At 38.1% G+C, this 18,673-nt stretch overlaps 1 protein-coding gene and 1 long non-coding RNA gene across 3 annotated transcripts in view; both read left to right on the forward strand.

The window, feature by feature from the left end:
• Nucleotides 1–18,673, forward strand: part of LOC135744828 (butyrophilin subfamily 3 member A3) — a 29,254-nt gene that overhangs the window by 784 nt on the left and 9,797 nt on the right. The window contains exons 2-4 of the mRNA XM_065263180.2: nt 8,743–8,811; nt 9,768–9,866; nt 9,974–10,075. Of these exons, the coding sequence (XP_065119252.1) occupies nt 8,752–8,811; nt 9,768–9,866; nt 9,974–10,075 (261 nt within the window). The 5' untranslated portion in view covers nt 8,743–8,751. The remainder of the gene's footprint in view (nt 1–8,742; nt 8,812–9,767; nt 9,867–9,973; nt 10,076–18,673) is intronic.
• Nucleotides 10,753–12,173, forward strand: LOC135744830 (uncharacterized). Of its 2 annotated transcripts, XR_010530866.2 has the most exons (4): nt 10,753–11,421; nt 11,504–11,650; nt 11,740–11,801; nt 11,879–12,173. It is a non-coding gene; the product is annotated as an uncharacterized lncRNA (long non-coding RNA). The 2 variants fall into 2 exon arrangements; XR_012336384.1 differs by having other exon boundaries at nt 10,753–11,650.

Consider the following 18,673-nt stretch of genomic DNA (forward strand, 5'->3'; position numbering starts at 1 on the left):
CAACAATGAATTTTATACAGTTATTGAGGTCAAGGGCAAGGTGTGACTTCTTATTGGTCATAAAAACCAGTCATGCATTTCTGCTTAGTGTTAATCATTTATCTGTTGTGAAAGTAGCTGGGTGCTGCGTTAGCACATATTTACCTTGACTATGGTTTTCTTAATACCAGTAAAACCTCCTTGATCTGTCTATTATGTCTAGTAACACCTTAGCAATAGTGTTGTAGTCTAGACCAAAGTTTGTCGAGACCAAGACTTTGAGGGTTTGAGACCAAGACAAGACCAGCCCTTTTCTAATGAATAAAAATACACAAAAACACCTTATAAAGTCATTATTAAATAAATATATATTATATTAAATAAATAAAGAAAGAAATAAAATTATAAAAAATATATAAATATATTATTATTGTATTATATATATATATTACTAATATAATATATAAAATAATAGTATTTTATAATGTGTATATATGCAGTAAAATATAATATATAAAATAATAGTATTTTATAATGTGTATATATGCAATAAAATGCTTTATTGCAACGGTGAATATTTATGTGTATGCATTTTTCTATGCTAAGGCGCTTGTTTGAATTTGTTGTGAACTATTTCATTTCCCAAAACGTCTTGATAATGTTTGTTTAAACTCAATTTTATATTTGCAAACTTGCTCATATACAAAAAACAGCTTGCTTGGTCTTGTGGTATTGTTTAATTTAATATAATTATTTTATCAGAAGTTTTAATCTAAAAAATAAGATCTTATTCAAATACTTGTTACGGATGTCAGCGCAAACGTCGCCGGTGTTCAAACATCACATTCACCCGACTTCTAACTGGAACTACATTTCCCACTATGCCCCACGCTCCGCTGATTAAACTCCACCTGTCGCTCATTATCCTGCCTATATACCTGGGACACACACAAACGCTCTTTGCGAAGTCTTGTTTTGCCCTGTGCAGCACTACTGAGCGTTATTTCCCTGTTTTCCCTGTGTTTGTTTCCCTGGTGATTACTTTTGGACTGCCTTTCGGTTTATTGATGTTTAGCTGCCAGCCTCGACCTTGGACTGTTTACTCGTTTACGAATGCTCTCTGCCTGCCCCGATACTGGACTGTGTTAACGTTTACAATTGCTTTCCGCCTGCCACGATACTGGACTGTGATAACGATTACGATTACTATCTGCCTGCCCCAAGCCGTACCTGTGTTTACATTCCTGTCTTACCTCTACATTGCATTGCCTTTGTCTAAACTGCTGTGTGATACGAATAAAGATTTACAAATGGATCCAACCTTGTCTGACGCGTCACAGAAGACTTCGCCGCCCACAGATCCAGCAACTCTTTCCCAGATCACCGGAGAGCTCTCGTCGCAAGCCGGCGTCCTCATGGCTCACCAACAACAGCTAGCAAGGCTAACATCACTGACGGAGGAGCTCGTGCGCTCCGTTCAGAGCCTACACGGGCTCGCGGCCGCGTCAGCCGCTGGTTCCTCCGCGGCAGCCACTGCACAGCCACCTCCACCAGCTCCACAGCCGCATCCTGTCGCCCCTACTACACCACGACTGGCTTTCCCCGAGAAATTCGATGGTACACCTGAAAGATGCCGTGGATTTCTTATGCAGTGCTCATTATTCATCGCTCAGCAACCCCATGTTTACCCCACCGAGATCGGCAAGATCTCGCTAGTCTGTACGCTACTCACCGGTAAGGCTTTGGAATGGGCGACAGCATTATGGACGTCGGGAGGTTTTGATCACAGCACATACGACGAATTCCAACAAACCATGAAGGCGGTGTTCGAGCACCCAGCTGGAGGACGCGATCCGGGTGAGCGTCTGCTGGCGCTGCGTCAAGGTAAACCGCAACGCGGCTGAATTCGCATTGGAATTTCGCACGTTAGCAGCACAAACGGACTGGCTTGAAATCACCCTCAAGACGATGTTTAGGCAAGGATTAAGTGGTGAGCTTCAATCTGAACTGGCTTGCAGAGACGAAGGGAAGAGTTGTACTGAGTTTGTGGATCTGGCCATTCGCATTGACAATCTCGTCCGGACACGAAGACCCACCCGTTATGTGAGTACCTCCCCTGTTACGTCAACCGAGGAATGTGAACCAATGCAAGTGGGTCGTGCACGATTAACTGTGGAGGAGAGAGATCGCCGATTCAGAGAGAGATTATGTCTATATTGCGGCGAACCCGGACATGTCATAGCTTCCTGCCCTGTTCGACCTGCTCAGTCTCGTTTGGGCCGGGTGAGTGCTCTTTCCCCCACGGGGACTTATGATTGCCTCGAAATTCCTGTTACATTGAAATTTCATGGTCACACTGTAACTACTAAAGCTTTACTGGATTCCGGGGCTGCCGGCAACTTCATTGACATTGATCTAGTTAAAACTCACAATATTAAATTAACCCCTTGCTCACCTCTCTCTGTCTCAGCGTTAGATGGACGACCCCTCGGCTCAGGTCGCGTCACGCATATCACAGAAACAATAACCCTGAACATCTCTACCAATCACTCTGAGAACATCATCTTCTACGCCATGCCGTCACCTCATAATCCCATCATCCTTGGCTTCCCCTGGCTAAACGAACATGACCCTTTAATTTCCTGGAGTAACAAGGAAATAGTGCACTGGAGCCCCTCTTGCCAGTTAAAGTGTATTCACAGAAAACCTGAATTACCTCCACTTCTGTCACCAGTAGGTACCATGACTCCTCCTCCTGACAACGTACCTAAGGAATATCATGATCTGGCAACGGCATTTAGCAAGACCAAAGCAACACAGCTTCCAGCCCATCGATCCTGCGACTGTGCTATCGAGCTGCTTCCCAACTCACAACTTACTAAGGGCCGCATCTTTCCCCTGTCAGAGCCCGAGACCCAAGCCATGAAAAGGTACATCGACGAAGAACTATCCAAGGGGTTTATTCGTAAATCCACATCACCCGCCTCAGCGGGGTTTTTCTTCGTGGAGAAGAAGGATGGGGGTCTACGTCCATGTATTGACTACCGCGGACTCAACGAAATCACAGTTAAATTCAGATATCCACTTCCTTTAGTCCCTGCAGCCCTAGAACAGCTTCGTAACGCCAAGATTTACAGTAAGCTCGACCTGCGCAACGCTTACAACCTCATTCGCATCCGCGAAGGTGATGAGTGGAAGACTACATTCTCTACGGCGAATGGACACTATGAATATTTGGTCATGCCCTTTGGCCTATCTAGCAGTCCCTCCGTCTTCCAGTCTTTCATAAACGAGGTGTTCAGAGACATGCTCAACCAGTTCGTCATTGTGTACATCGATGACATACTGATTTATTCCGATTCCCAAGAACAACACATCCAACACGTCAGAACTGTACTACAGCGACTCATACAACACCAACTTTACGCTAAGGCAGAGAAATGTGAGTTCCACTCCACGTCCATTTCATTTCTGGGGTATGTCATTAGTCCGGAAGGGGTAGCTATGGATGAACGAAAGGTACATGCAGTATTAAACTGGCCGCAACCCCAATCAGTAAAAGACCTCCAGCGTTTCCTAAGCTTCGCAAACTTCTACAGACGCTTTATCACAAATTTCAGTTCCATCGCAGCCCCTCTAACTTCCCTGGTACGGAAAAGCAATCACAAGTTGACGTGGTGTCCCGACGCAAAAAGAGCATTCGAAGACCTCAAAGTCATGTTCACGTCAGCTCCCATCTTGCGTCATCCCGATCCGGATCGTCCGTTCATTGTGGAAGTGGATGCATCCAACTCGGGCATTGGCGCTATACTATCTCAAAGGCAAGGCGAACCCACTAAACTTTTCCCCTGTGCATATTTTTCTAGAAAACTGAATGCAGCTGAACGCAATTATGATGTGGGTAATCGTGAGCTTCTAGCGATGAAGGCAGCGCTAGAAGAATGGCGGCATTGGCTAGAGGGTGCCAAACACACAGTCACCATCTTTACTGACCATCGCAACCTTGAATATCTGCAATCAGCAAAGCGTCTCAACACCAGACAGGCCAGGTGGGCCCTGTTCTTTACTCGCTTCCGGTTCATAATCACTTACCGTCCAGGGTCAAAGAACTCGAAAGCTGATGCCCTGTCTCATCAATACGACTCTGTTCCACAACCCACCAAACCTGAGCCCATCATCCCGCCCACCCTTATTGTTGCACCCGTGCATTGGAATGTAGTTCAGGAAATTAACCAAGCCAAAGCTCAGAAACCAACACCCAGAAGGTGTCCCATCGATCGCACGTTTGTCCCACCCAAATTCAGACAACAACTCATCCAATGGGTACACACTTCTCCCAGCTCAGGACATCCAGGTATTAACACTACACTACAAAAGCTGAGAAACAAATTTTGGTGGCAATTTATGCATGAGGATGTTTCCACGTTTGTCAATGCTTGTATCACATGCGCAGCTAATAAATCTCTCCACCAAGCTCCGGCAGGTCTTCTTCAGCCCCTGGAAATACCCAAAAGGCCCTGGTCTCATATTGCTGTGGATTTCGTCACTGATTTACCCCTCTCCAAAGGTAATACCATAATCCTTACAGTCGTTGACCGCTTTTCTAAAGCCTGCAGATTTGTCCCCATGCCCAAACTCCCGTCAGCCCTAGAAACAGGTGAACAACTGGTACGTCACGTTTTCAGATATTACGGACTCCCTGAGGATATTGTGTCGGACCGTGGACCCCAATTCACATCTAGGGTATGAAAAGCCTTCTTTAAAACACTCAACGTCAACATAAGCCTTAAATCCGGATATCATCCACAGTCTAATGGACAGACAGAACGTGCTAACCAGGAACTCACCAAATTCCTCAGATTATACTGTCATCAAAACCAGAATGAGTGGTGTCGTTTCTTACCTTGGGCCGAGTACGCACAGAATTCCATCACTAAAACTGCTACAGGTCTCTCTCCATTCCAATGTATACTCGGGTTCCAACCACCTATGCTCCCGTGGGATGACGAGCCATCAGAAGTCCCCGCTGTGGATGAGTGGTTTAACAAGAGTCAAGAAACCTGGAAACAAGCCTATGTTCATCTTTCACGTGCAGTCAGAAGATCCAAGGAACAGGCAGATCAGTGCAGACGACCACAACCTTCATACAAACCAGGTCAATTCGCATGGCTCTTCACCAAAGACATCTGGCTTCGACTACCATGCAAGAAACTAAGTCCCAGGTATGTAGGTCCATTCAAAATCATAAAACAAATTAATCCTGTGTCTTTTCGTCTCCAACTGCCTGCTAATTATCGTATCTCCCCCACTTTTCATGTTTCCCTCCTGAAACCCGCCGAGAATCCGGGGACGGCTGTAGAATCCGGCTCAACGGGACCCCCCCACTCATCGTGGATGGTGAGGAAGCCTTCCTGGTACACGAGCTCTTAGACTCCAGACGGCGAGGATCCAACATCCAGTACCTGATAGACTGGGAGGGGTACGGCCCGGAGGAGAGATTGTGGGAAGCCGCTAAGGACATCTTGGATCCCAATCTTATAACTGTCTTCCACAGGTCTCATCCGGATAAGCCGGCCCCTCGCCCCCGTGGCCGTCCGAGGAAAAATCTGTCCCGCGTCTGGAGCCGCTCGCAGGGGGGGTTCTGTTACGGATGTCAGCGCAAACGTCCCCGGTGTTCAAACATCACATTCACCCGACTTCTAACTGGAACTACATTTCCCACTTGTCGCTCATTATCCTGCCTATATACAGTCTTGTTCAAAATAATAGCAGTACAATGTGACTAACCAGAATAATCAAGGTTTTTAGTATATTTTTTTATTGCTACTTGGCAAACAAGTTACCAGTAGGTTCAGTAGATTCTCAGAAAACAAACAAGACCCAGCATTCATGATATGCACGCTCTTAAGGCTGTGCAATTGGGCAAGTAGTTGAATTAGTTGAAAGGGGTGTGTTCAAAAAAATAGCAGCGTGGCATTCAATAACTGAGGTCATCAATTTTGTGAAGAAACAGGTGTGAATCAGGTGGCCCCTATTTAACCTCTTATGGAACGGCTGAAATTCCACAAGGGGGCGCATTTGTTCCTCAGACGTTGCACAATAAACATGACATCCGAATATATTCATTATAAATCATGAATGAAAAGTGAGATTCGAACGAATGTCTGTTAGTGAACTTATTGTATACACTATTTATATCGTAATTCGGTCAGAAACTTCAAGATTGTGAGATGAACAAATCGTTTTGGATTAAAAGGCTTGGATATTCCATTTCCTTGGACTTTTGGGGATTTATGAACAATTTGTATTGGACAATTTCACCGAAGCGGATAAAGGAAAGATTTTGAAGGTAAGTAAATATCCTAAATCGGCGCCGCCCGGTTCAGGTAACTAACAACTAGATTACAGTTTTATGACTGCTAAAAATCATATTATGCTTTCTGTGTGTGCTAAATGGAATGCCGAAAGTCTAAGCTTTACAACGATGTGCCGCATGACCGTATATTTTGAAGATTTAATGCTTCAAAGTTACAATGACGTAATGCAGCCTCACGTGCAAGGGAGGGGGTGTGCCGTGTACGGCACAGTGTTCCTTATCAGGTTAAGGATGAAGCCAACACTTGTTGAACATGCATTTGAAAGCTGAGGAAAATGGGTCGTTCAAGACATTGTTCAGAAGAACAGCGTACTTTGATTAAAAAGTTGATTGGAGAGGGGAAAATCTATAAAGAGGTGCAAAAAATGATAGGCTGTTCAGATAAAATGATCTCCAATGCCTTAAAATGGAGAGCAAAACCAGAGAGACGTGGAAGAAAACGGAAGACAACCATCAAAATGGATAGAAGAATAACCAGAATGGCAAAGGCTCAGCTAATGATCACCTCCAGGATGATCAAAGACAGTCTGGAGTTACCTGTAAGTACTGTGACAGTTAGAAGACGTCTGTGTGAAGCTAATCTATTTTCAAGAATCCCCCGCAAAGTCCCTCTGTTAAAAAAAAGGCATGTGCAGAAGAGGTTACAATTTGCCAAAGAACACATCAACTGGCCTAAAGAGAAATGGAGGAACATTTTGTGGACAGATGAGAGTAAAATTTTTCTTTTTGGGTCCAAGTGCCACAGGCAGTTTGTGAGACGACCCCCAAACTCTGAAATCAAGCCACAGTACACAGTGAAGACAGTGAAGCATGGAGGTGCAAGCATCATGATATGGACATGTTTGCATATGTTAAAATACTTGAAGAGGTCATGTTGCCCTATGCTGAAGAGGAAATGCCCTTGAAATGGTTGTTTCAACAAGACAATGACCCAAAACACATTAGTAAACGGGCAAAGTCTTGGTTCCAAACCAACAAAATTAATGTTATGGAGTGGCCAGCCCAATCTCCAGACCTTAATCCAATTGAGAACTTGTGGGGTGATATCAAAAATGCTGTTTCTGAAGCAAAACCAAGAAATGTGAATGAATTGTTAAAGAATCATGGAGTGGAATAACAGCTGAGAGGTGCCACAAGTTGGTTGACTCCATGCCACACAGATGTCAAGCAGTTTTAAAAAACTGTGGTCATACAACTAAATATTAGTTTAGTGATTCACAGGATTGCTAAATCCCAGAAAAAAAAATGTTTGTACAAAATAGTTTTGAGTTTGTACAGTCAAAGGTAGACACTGCTATTTTTTTGAACACACCCCTTTCAACTAATACCCCAATTGCACAGCCTTAAGAGCGTGCATATCATGAATGCTGGGTCTTGTTTGTTTTCTGAGAATCTACTGAACCTACTGGTAACTTGTTTGCCACGTAGCAATAAAAAATATACTAAAAACCTTGATTATTCTGGTTAGTCACATTGTACTGCTATTATTTTGAACAAGACTGTACCTGGGACACACGCTCTTTGCGAAGTCTTGTTTTGCCCCGTGCAGCACTACTGAGCGTTATTTCCCTGTTTTCCCTGTGTTTGTTTCCCTGGTGATTACTTTTGGACTGCCTTTCAGTTTATTGATGTTTAGCTGCCAGCCTCGACCTTGGACTGCTTACTGGTTTACGAATGCTCTCTGCCTGCCCCGATACTGGACTGTGTTAACGTTTACGATTGCTTTATGCCTGCCCCGATACTGGACTGTGATAACGATTACGATTACTATCTGCCTGCCCCAAGCCGTACCTGTGTTTACATTCCTGTCTTACCTCTACATTGCATTGCCTTTGTCTAAACTGCTGTGTGATACGAATAAAGATTTGCAAATGGATCCAACCTTGTCTGACGCGTCACAATACTTTTGGCAGTTTGTGGGCATTAGTTTGCTGATATTTTTGACACAATCCCCCTTCATTTCTGACCTGACTCAACAGTAACAAAATAAATCTAATAATAAGAAATAAGGTATTCAGTGCATTTGAAGGAGAAAGTTTATATCCAATCACATTAATGATTTCAACAAACAAATCAGATATGCATCAGCAATTTTGTGACATCCCTGCAGTTGTGGTCCAGTCTTAAAATAAAATGAGTCCTTAGACAAGACAAGACCAATATAATAGTGTACTATACACTATTAGCAACCACTTGAAATAACCATCTATAAGAAACTTACAGTAATTCAACTACATGAAGCATGTAGAGCAATCTTAAATCACTCTTCAATGTTTCCAGCCGCACAAGGCCTAGAAACATCAAAGGTTTAGGCAAGAACTTATTATTATATTATTATAATATTAAGGCAAGGTTTAAGCCAAACGTATGTGATTTCTTCTCTTCAGGAAGCCAAGATGATGCAGTGTCTTCAGTTTCTGGTTGAACCAACCAAGAATGTTACCATGAAGTTTAAGGTACCTTGAAAAATAAAAGATGATCCCTCTTTTGTGTCCTTTTGCACAAAAGTAAGATTAATGGCTTTTCTTGCCGGTTATTTTAACTGATGCCAGTAATATGTGAGTCAAAGATATATCCCGGAGAGACGGATGGAGAAAGTAGACCACACATGAGGAGCATTTTAATGAAAACACTTTACTTTGTTTGCTTGCCCGTTGCCTCTGTGAACAACCTTAAAGGAGCAGTTCACCAAAAATGTACATCAAGTCATTTTAACTTGTTTACTCTCATGTCGCTTCAAACCTCTATGACTTTCTTCTGTGAAACACAATAGATGTTAGGCAGAATATATATATATATATATATATACACATATATACACACACATATATATATATATATATATATATATATATATATATATATATATATATATATATATATATATATATATATATATATATATATATATATATATATATATAAACATATCTGTTTAAAGCACCAAAAATATCATAAATGCTGTACGACTGTGCATGATCTATTTGGCACATTTTTATATCTATTAAACACAAACACAAATGAGATTGGAGAGCTGTACATTACACAAAGCTTTTGTATGGAGGCAGAAGACTTTGAAGAGTATGGAGCTCATTCTTGGTGCTTTTAAAAATTTTGACAGCATTTTTCTCCATTTCAATTATTTGTTTTCCTTCTCCACTTTTTGGAAGAAATAATATTGGAAGTTTTAGATTACAAGATTCCTCCCCAACTGTCATTTTAAACCAATTAAAGGATTAAGAAATCCAAACCACTAGCATGAAATGGGAGGAACATTTCATTCAAATCAATCGAATAGTCTTCTTAAAAAACCTAATAATTAAATAAACGTTGCTTTAAACAACATTGCTTTTAGATTATTGTCATTCTGTGTATTTCACGAAAAACATTATTGATAATTTTTCATGGACAGGAGTTTCGCAAAAAGTCGAAAAATGAGAAGCAAGAACCTCTGGATGACAGCCAGGAGTTCATTGTGAACCTTGCTAAGGATCTGGGCAGGGTCTGTCAGGTACAGATAAACATCTAGTACACATCACATACACTATATAACTGATGATGATCATAAGATACTCACTGAGATATGAGGATGCATGCGTGCTATCATTGTTGTTGTAGAAGTCGGAGGTGCTGGAGCATATCTCCAGATGTGAGGATGTTTGGCCCGTTCTCACCTGCAGGGCCGTCATTCTGGAATGGGCATCTGTGTTAGAGAGCAAGGTAAGATACTGAATGTTAAACCTGGAGCTTTTCTGTCCTCATATAAAAATTTAAAAAGAACAATGTGATATACTGTACATTTAGGAGATTTTGATTGAAAACTGTAAAGTTACATAAATTGTAAACCTAACTATGACCACTACAAATTAACCTGCATCATCATTCTTTATGCACATATACAGTTATACAATATATAACAGATATTGTATACAATAACAATGTGAACATATGAGGATTTAAAGGGATAGTTCGGCCAAAAATTATATTAAACCCATGATTTACTCTCCCCCAAGCTGTCCGAGTTGCATATGTCCATCGTTTTTCAGACAAACACATTTTCGGATATTTTAGAAAATGTTTTAGATCTTTCAGTTGATTAAATGTAATGTTACGGGGTCCAGCCATAGTCCACGACCCTCAAGTCCAAAAAAAGTGCGTCCATACTTCACAAATTAAATCCAAACGGCTCCAGGATGATAAACAAAGGTCTTCTGAGGGTAATCCGCGCGGTGTTGTTGTAGAAATATCCATATTTAAAACTTTATTAACGTAAATAAATACCTTCCGGTAGCGCCGCCATCTTAGTCGCGTCCGCATTCAGGATGAGAGCTTACGCAGCCTACGGAGGCTACTCTGCTGCTGATCTGTGCCCCCGCCCTCCGAATTTGTCATACGTCAGTAGTTATAACGGGCCAGCATTCGTCAAACTTTTATGACCCCCTCCCCCACCCGGTGACAGTTGCTGACTGACAGGTCGTTTTTATGACCCTTTGACAGGGGGGCGGGACCATCAATCAAAATCTGTACAAGTTGTCAACTTTAGACAGAAAGTATTTAATGGTTTTATTGCCGGTCATTTAGAGTGATTGTTTTTCCTGAGTGTGTTTTATGTCAAGCGTATGGTGTCATGTTTAATGACGGCTCGTGTTTGTGACATTTGCTGTCTATCACCCCTCCCTTTTCGACCCGTGCGCTTCTCACCACTGCGTGTCACACAGTGATGTGTGTGTTGTTGAATCTAAAGTTTTGCAACATCAAAAGTTTATTTAAAGGCAATCACTAATTATATATATATATATATATATATATATATATATATATATATATATGTATGTATGTATTAGATGTAGCTGGTTAAACTTAAAGGCCGATATTTTCTATCGAACTAGTCTATTTTCTGTTCAGACACAAAGTTTTCTGATGCTGATATTATGTCAGTGTGTGTTTGTGTGGGGGTCGTGTGCTGTAATCTTTGAAAGTTTATGACCGAACCTTTATTGGGGAGCGACAAGAGATCTCCCGGACTCAGTTTGGATGGAGCAGAGCTGTTATACTCAAGTCTATTGGTATGTATGTGTTTCGCTGTGTTCGTTCCAGTATTTTGTCTGATTTATTTAAAAACTAAAAATTCGATCTCTGGTATTGCAGCGAAATTGTCTAAACTGGTATTAACTATTCCTGGTAAATCGCGGACAAGAGTGGCCTGAACAAAAAAGTCAGCCCGAGACTAGAACCTCCCGCAGCGTAACAAGGAAATCTTGGAGCAAAGAGACGCCGAGTGGCTCGTGTTGTGCGGTGTGTATTTATTTAATCCTGTTACAATAGATTTAAACAAACTGGTTTGTTTTAATATTTTCTAATAACATGTGTTATCTGTTTTAAAGGTTTGGATATCTGCTGCAATGCGAACGTTGTGTGTACTATTGCAAAATAGCGGATCTCCCCGGTACGTTTATGGTGCATAAGAAAAAGTTTGCTTTATTTAGATATTTGTCCTAATAACTTGTTTTTATCTGTTTACAGGTTAGGATACAGACCACAACGCTTTGGACGTATCTTTAAAAAAGAGAAAAATCAGAGACTTTTTGGATTTGTCTGGGGACATTTTAAACATTTTGTGTCAAATTGGATTTAAAACATTTCGGATACTGGATACCTAGTTTGATTTGTCCACAGATCTTGTTTAAGACGTTTTCACCTCATTTTAGGGTTTATTTTTAATTAAAGGCTTCTTAAAACATGTATGAAAATGTGTATATTATACAATGAGTCTTATATTGTCTGCTCTGACAAAAATAAATTATTATTTTAGATCTTAGGTCAAATGACTGCGTGTGTTTTATGTCAAGCGTATGCTGTTATGTTTAATGATGGCTCGTGTGTGACAGCTCGTGTTTTGGCATTCGATGTCAGCTCTCACCCTACCTCCCTACTGTCTCACAAGCCATGCATTCATTCACAGGGGTGCGTGTTGTAAAGCGAGTAAAGATTTCTAAAACCCAACGTGGGTAAAATAATTCCCCATTACGGGGGTCAAAAAAGTAAATGTTTATTTTAGATTTAGACAAATCATGAACAATGTTATAATTAAAACTTTTGTTTGTAACATCACAAGTTATTTAATTAAATATTCCGTATACGTGTATAGTTTAAGCAATGACCTGAGCCATATCCTTCGGCGCCGTCAATACTACAATATTTAGACGATAGTCTAAACTAAATAAAATTTTTAAACGGTTTCAGGAACTCCGTGAATCTTTTCATAACCTGCTCTATAGTTTCACGCGTATTAAAGAGCCGGCGGTGCCTGACAAAGCGTCGGGTGATTGTTCATATCTGTCATTTAAAATAAAGTTAATAAATGTAATTCTGTCCACTATGGCAAAATAGGAGTTTATTTTAGATTTAGGGGAATCTTTAACCAAGGCTCTGATTAAGACATATGTATACGTGCACCGATGGTGACAGAGAAACTTATAGCTGACGTTAATAAACTTTTTAAATGTTTTTAAGACGTCTACAACTCATTTTAGGGGTTTATTTTTAATTAAACGCTTCTTAAAACATGTGTGAATATGTGTATATTATACAAAGAGTATTATATTGTCTGCTCTGACAAAAATAAATTATTATTTTAGATTTTAGGACAAATGACTGTGTCTATCTTATAAATACAACTTGATATATACGTTTGTTTTGTCAAGAGACTTTTTTAAAGTCACGCAAGAATAAAATCTTTTAGTTGTAATTGGTTAACATTAAATGTACTATTATCTATTTAACTATAAGCTATATTTTTCTGATCAGATATTTTTCTGTTTCTGACGATGGTCTTATAACAGTGTGTGTGGGATGATGATGGCTGTTCACAGCAGGTGGCGGGTTGTAAACTAGGATCTTTTTAAAACTGTAGTGGTAAAAATGTAATAGCACACTGACAAAAATAAAGCATTTGGTTGTAACAAATTATTTAATGAAATATTCAGTATGTGTATAGCGATGAACGATGTCAAAACCCCAGTAGGTCGACATTTCTTTAGACTAAATCCTATTTATTTTAAACTATATAAAAGCTGATTCGCTTCACGAGATCTGTGAATCATTTCAAGCAGGGGGTTCTGTTCAAGCCATTAAAAATCGGGGGCTCCGGCGTTTACACTAGAACATACACGGATGCGGGGACATGGGCCATTAAGAAACTTTTAAACGATTAAAAACATATTCATATCATCTTCTGGGTTTTGTTTTAAATTAATGACATCTTAAAACCAACTGGGAATATGTGTTTATTACACAATAAAATTTAATTCTGTCCGCTCCGGTATAATAGGGGGTTTATTTTAGATTTGGGACTTTCTTTAACCAAGTCTCTGATTAAAACACGTGAACGCGTGTACCAACGTTGCCAGAGAACGTGCGCTGAGGTGCTCTTATGGCGTTAAGAACCTTTTTATTGTTTAAGACATTTTGACCCCATTTCCTGGTTTTGTGTCCGCTGTGGATCCCAACCTCTATGTGTTTATTATACAACAAATGCAATTCTGTCAGCATTTCTAGTTTAGAACGCCTCTGATTTAAACATGCGGGTTTTAAAATGAAACGGCCATGTGACTTTTATGACAAAAGCTATTCGATCTTAATTTTTTTGTTTTAACATCCAAAAGTTTTTATACACATTCCATAATTAAACATCTAGGTGTGTATGAGTAAGTTTATATCTAATGTCACACGAGCAGCACCAAATCGCGCTTGTGTCTCTGTGTGTGCATCCAGGCTGTTTATGTGGGGGCGTGTTTATGAGCCCGTGTCTTTGCAAGGTGTGTGTGCGTGTGTGTGTGCGTGTGTGTGTGTGTGTGTGTGTGTGTGTGTGTGTGTGTGTGTGTGTGTGTGTTTGCATGGTGGTCTATGATGTCTCTGTTTGTTACTAAAGTTTTGATATTAAGTCTGTGTCCTCATTGACAATAAGTAAGGGTTTTTAGATGTAGGCTTCATTACACAGATACTGATTAAATCATGTTATCCATTATTTGCGATTTAAAGAAACTTAAAAGGTTTAAGACATTTTATCTCACATTGTGGTGTTGTTTTTTAATTAATGTAACCTTAAACCCCTCTGTTATCCATTTAGGGAACAATAAAATGTTAGCAAATATTATTTATCAAAGTTGACGATGTTATAAGCCAGGATGTCACTAACGTGACAACAAACATTTATTTAAAGACAAAACATTTTAACAAAATTGCCATGGCTTACAGAGACACACTAGACTTAATAATAAAAATAAAAATATACTATTCGAACATCCTAACCTGATATTAGGTTAGATTAGGTTTAAGGTCAATCAGAGTCTTTAGCTTTACAACTTACAGCACAAAACCTACCTATGGTTTGTTAATGATGTTGCTAGGTTCGCGTATTTTTGCTGAAACAAATTTTTCTTTTCAAACTTAGTTAGGATACACATGTTTGTCGCCTCAAACACCTGATCAAAGTTTTTTCTTAGCTAGCTACAACTAATGTCTGAGATTTTGTAAATTCATCAGATGTTTCTTACTTGTGTATTTTCTTAAACAAACTATTCTTTTCAATCTTAGACAGTCTTCATAAGCTTGTCTTTCGATAAGTTGTTCATAGTTTTTCTTCGATAGTGTCAACTCATGTCTGAGATTTGTAAATTTCATCAGATGTTCTTACATGTGTATTTTCTAAAACAAATTTATGCTTTTCAAACTTAGGTAGTCATCATACTTTTGTCTTTCGATAAGTTGTTCATAGTTTTTTATGTGGTAGTGTCAACTTATGTCTGAGATTTTGTAAATTCATCAGATGTTTCTTACGTGTATATTTTCTCAAACAAACATTTTTTTGTTTTCCAAACATAGTTAGGATACACACTTTTGTCGCCTCAAACACTTGATCAAAGTTTTTCTTCGTTAGCGACAACTAATGTCTGAGATTTTGTAAATTCATCAGATGTTTCTTACTTGTGTATTTTCTTAAACAAACTATTCTTTTCAATCTTAGACAGTCTTCATAAGCTTGTCTTTCGATAAGTTGTTCATAGTTTTTCTTCGCTAGTGTCAACTCATGTCTGAGATTTGTAAATTTCATCAGATGTTCTTACATGTGTATTTTCTAAAACAAATTTATGCTTTTCAAACTTAGGTAGTCATCATACTTTTGTCTTTCGATAAGTTGTTCATAGTTTTTTATGTGGTAGTGTCAACTTATGTCTGAGATTTTGTAAATTCATCAGATGTTTCTTACGTGTATATTTTCTCAAACAAACATTTTTTGTTTTTCAAACATAGTTAGGATACACACTTTTGTCGCCTCAAACACTTGATCAAAGTTTTTTCTTCGTTAGTGTCAACTAATGTCTGAGATTTTGTAAATTCATCAGATGTTTCTTACTTGTGTATTTTCTTAAACAAACTTTTCTTTACAATCTTAGACAGTCTTCATACGTTTGTCTTTCGATAAGTTGTTCATAGTTTTTCTTCGATAGTGTCAACTCATGTCTGAGATTTGTAAATTTCATCATATGTTCTTACATGTGTATTTTCTGAAACAAATTTATGCTTTTCAAACTTAGGTAGTCATCATACCTTTGTCTCTACATACATTTGTTCAAAGTTTCTTGTAGCTAGTGTCAACTGATGTCTGAGATTTTGTAAATTCAACAGATGGTCTTACGTGTGTATTTCTTAAACAAACATGTTGCTGTTCAAACTTAGGCAGAGGTCATACGTTTGTCTTTTCATAAGTTGTTAATAGTTTTTATTTGTTAGTGTCAACTAATGACAGAGATTTTGTAAACTCATCAGATTCAAACAAAACTCATTCATTTCTGTAGTTTATGTAACACCTTGTCAAACTCTTAAAGGTAGTACTAACTGTTTAAAACAACAATGCAAAGTATTTTAGATTTACTTGATAAATCTTTTACATCAAAACAAACTAGGATAGCAATATGTCTGAAACTGTAACAGGTGATACCACCAATAGCGTGTTGTACATAACAAAGTCTGCAAAATAATAAAGATTGATTAGGTTTTTATTTAGTAAACCTTTTAACATAAAGTGTAGAGTCTTTTGTATGTAACAACAAATTTTGATGAAACAACGCAAAACAAGAGAGGATGCGTTTGTTAAAACACATATAAATTAAGATGCATACATCTACAAATGGGGCAATGTTTGAAATAGTTTGCCCGTATAGCATCTAAATTCGGGACCAATAGATTAAAGACATTGCCCCATTTGTAGATGTATGCATCTTAATTTATATGTGTTTTAACAAACGCATCCTCTCTTGTTTTGCGTTGTTTCATCAAAATTTGTTGTTACATACAAAAGACTCTACACTTTATGTTAAAAGGTTTACTAAATAAAAACCTAATCAATCTTTATTATTTTGCAGACTTTGTTATGTACAACACGCTATTGGTGGTATCACCTGTTACAGTTTCAGACATATTGCTATCCTAGTTTGTTTTGATGTAAAAGATTTATCAAGTAAATCTAAAATACTTTGCATTGTTGTTTTAAACAGTTAGTACTACCTTTAAGAGTTTGACAAGGTGTTACATAAACTACAGAAATGAATGAGTTTTGTTTGAATCTGATGAGTTTACAAAATCTCTGTCATTAGTTGACACTAACAAATAAAAACTATTAACAACTTATGAAAAGACAAACGTATGACCTCTGCCTAAGTTTGAACAGCAACATGTTTGTTTAAGAAATACACACGTAAGACCATCTGTTGAATTTACAAAATCTCAGACATCAGTTGACACTAGCTACAAGAAACTTTGAACAAATGTATGTAGAGACAAAGGTATGATGACTACCTAAGTTTGAAAAGCATAAATTTGTTTCAGAAAATACACATGTAAGAACATATGATGAAATTTACAAATCTCAGACATGAGTTGACACTATCGAAGAAAAACTATGAACAACTTATCGAAAGACAAACGTATGAAGACTGTCTAAGATTGTAAAGAAAAGTTTGTTTAAGAAAATACACAAGTAAGAAACATCTGATGAATTTACAAAATCTCAGACATTAGTTGACACTAACGAAGAAAAAACTTTGATCAAGTGTTTGAGGCGACAAAAGTGTGTATCCTAACTATGTTTGAAAAACAAAAAATGTTTGTTTGAGAAAATATACACGTAAGAAACATCTGATGAATTTACAAAATCTCAGACATAAGTTGACACTACCACATAAAAAACTATGAACAACTTATCGAAAGACAAAAGTATGATGACTACCTAAGTTTGAAAAGCATAAATTTGTTTTAGAAAATACACATGTAAGAACATCTGATGAAATTTACAAATCTCAGACATGAGTTGACACTAGCGAAGAAAAACTATGAACAACTTATCGAAAGACAAGCTTATGAAGACTGTCTAAGATTGAAAAGAATAGTTTGTTTAAGAAAATACACAAGTAAGAAACATCTGATGAATTTACAAAATCTCAGACATTAGTTGTCGCTAACGAAGAAAAACTTTGATCAAGTGTTTGAGGCGACAAAAGTGTGTATCCTAACTATGTTTGGAAAACAAAAAAATGTTTGTTTGAGAAAATATACACGTAAGAAACATCTGATGAATTTACAAAATCTCAGACATAAGTTGACACTACCACATAAAAAACTATGAACAACTTATCGAAAGACAAAAGTATGATGACTACCTAAGTTTGAAAAGCATAAATTTGTTTTAGAAAATACACATGTAAGAACATCTGATGAAATTTACAAATCTCAGACATGAGTTGACACTATCGAAGAAAAACTATGAACAACTTATCGAAAGACAAGCTTATGAAGACTGTCTAAGATTGAAAAGAATAGTTTGTTTAAGAAAATACACAAGTAAGAAACATCTGATGAATTTACAAAATCTCAGACATTAGTTGTAGCTAGCTAAGAAAAAACTTTGATCAGGTGTTTGAGGCGACAAACATGTGTATCCTAACTAAGTTTGAAAAGAAAAATTTGTTTCAGCAAAAATACGCGAACCTAGCAACATCATTAACAAACCATAGGTAGGTTTTGTGCTGTAAGTTGTAAAGCTAAAGACTCTGATTGACCTTAAACCTAATCTAACCTAATATCAGGTTAGGATGTTCGAATAGTATATTTTTATTTTTATTATTAAGTCTAGTGTGTCTCTGTAAGCCATGGCAATTTTGTTAAAATGTTTTGTCTTTAAATAAATGTTTGTTGTCACGTTAGTGACATCCTGGCTTATAACATCGTCAACTTTGATAAATAATATTTGCTAACATTTTA

Source organism: Paramisgurnus dabryanus, chromosome 3 (assembly GCF_030506205.2).
Source record: "Paramisgurnus dabryanus chromosome 3, PD_genome_1.1, whole genome shotgun sequence".
Taxonomy (NCBI): Eukaryota; Metazoa; Chordata; class Actinopteri; order Cypriniformes; family Cobitidae; genus Paramisgurnus; species Paramisgurnus dabryanus.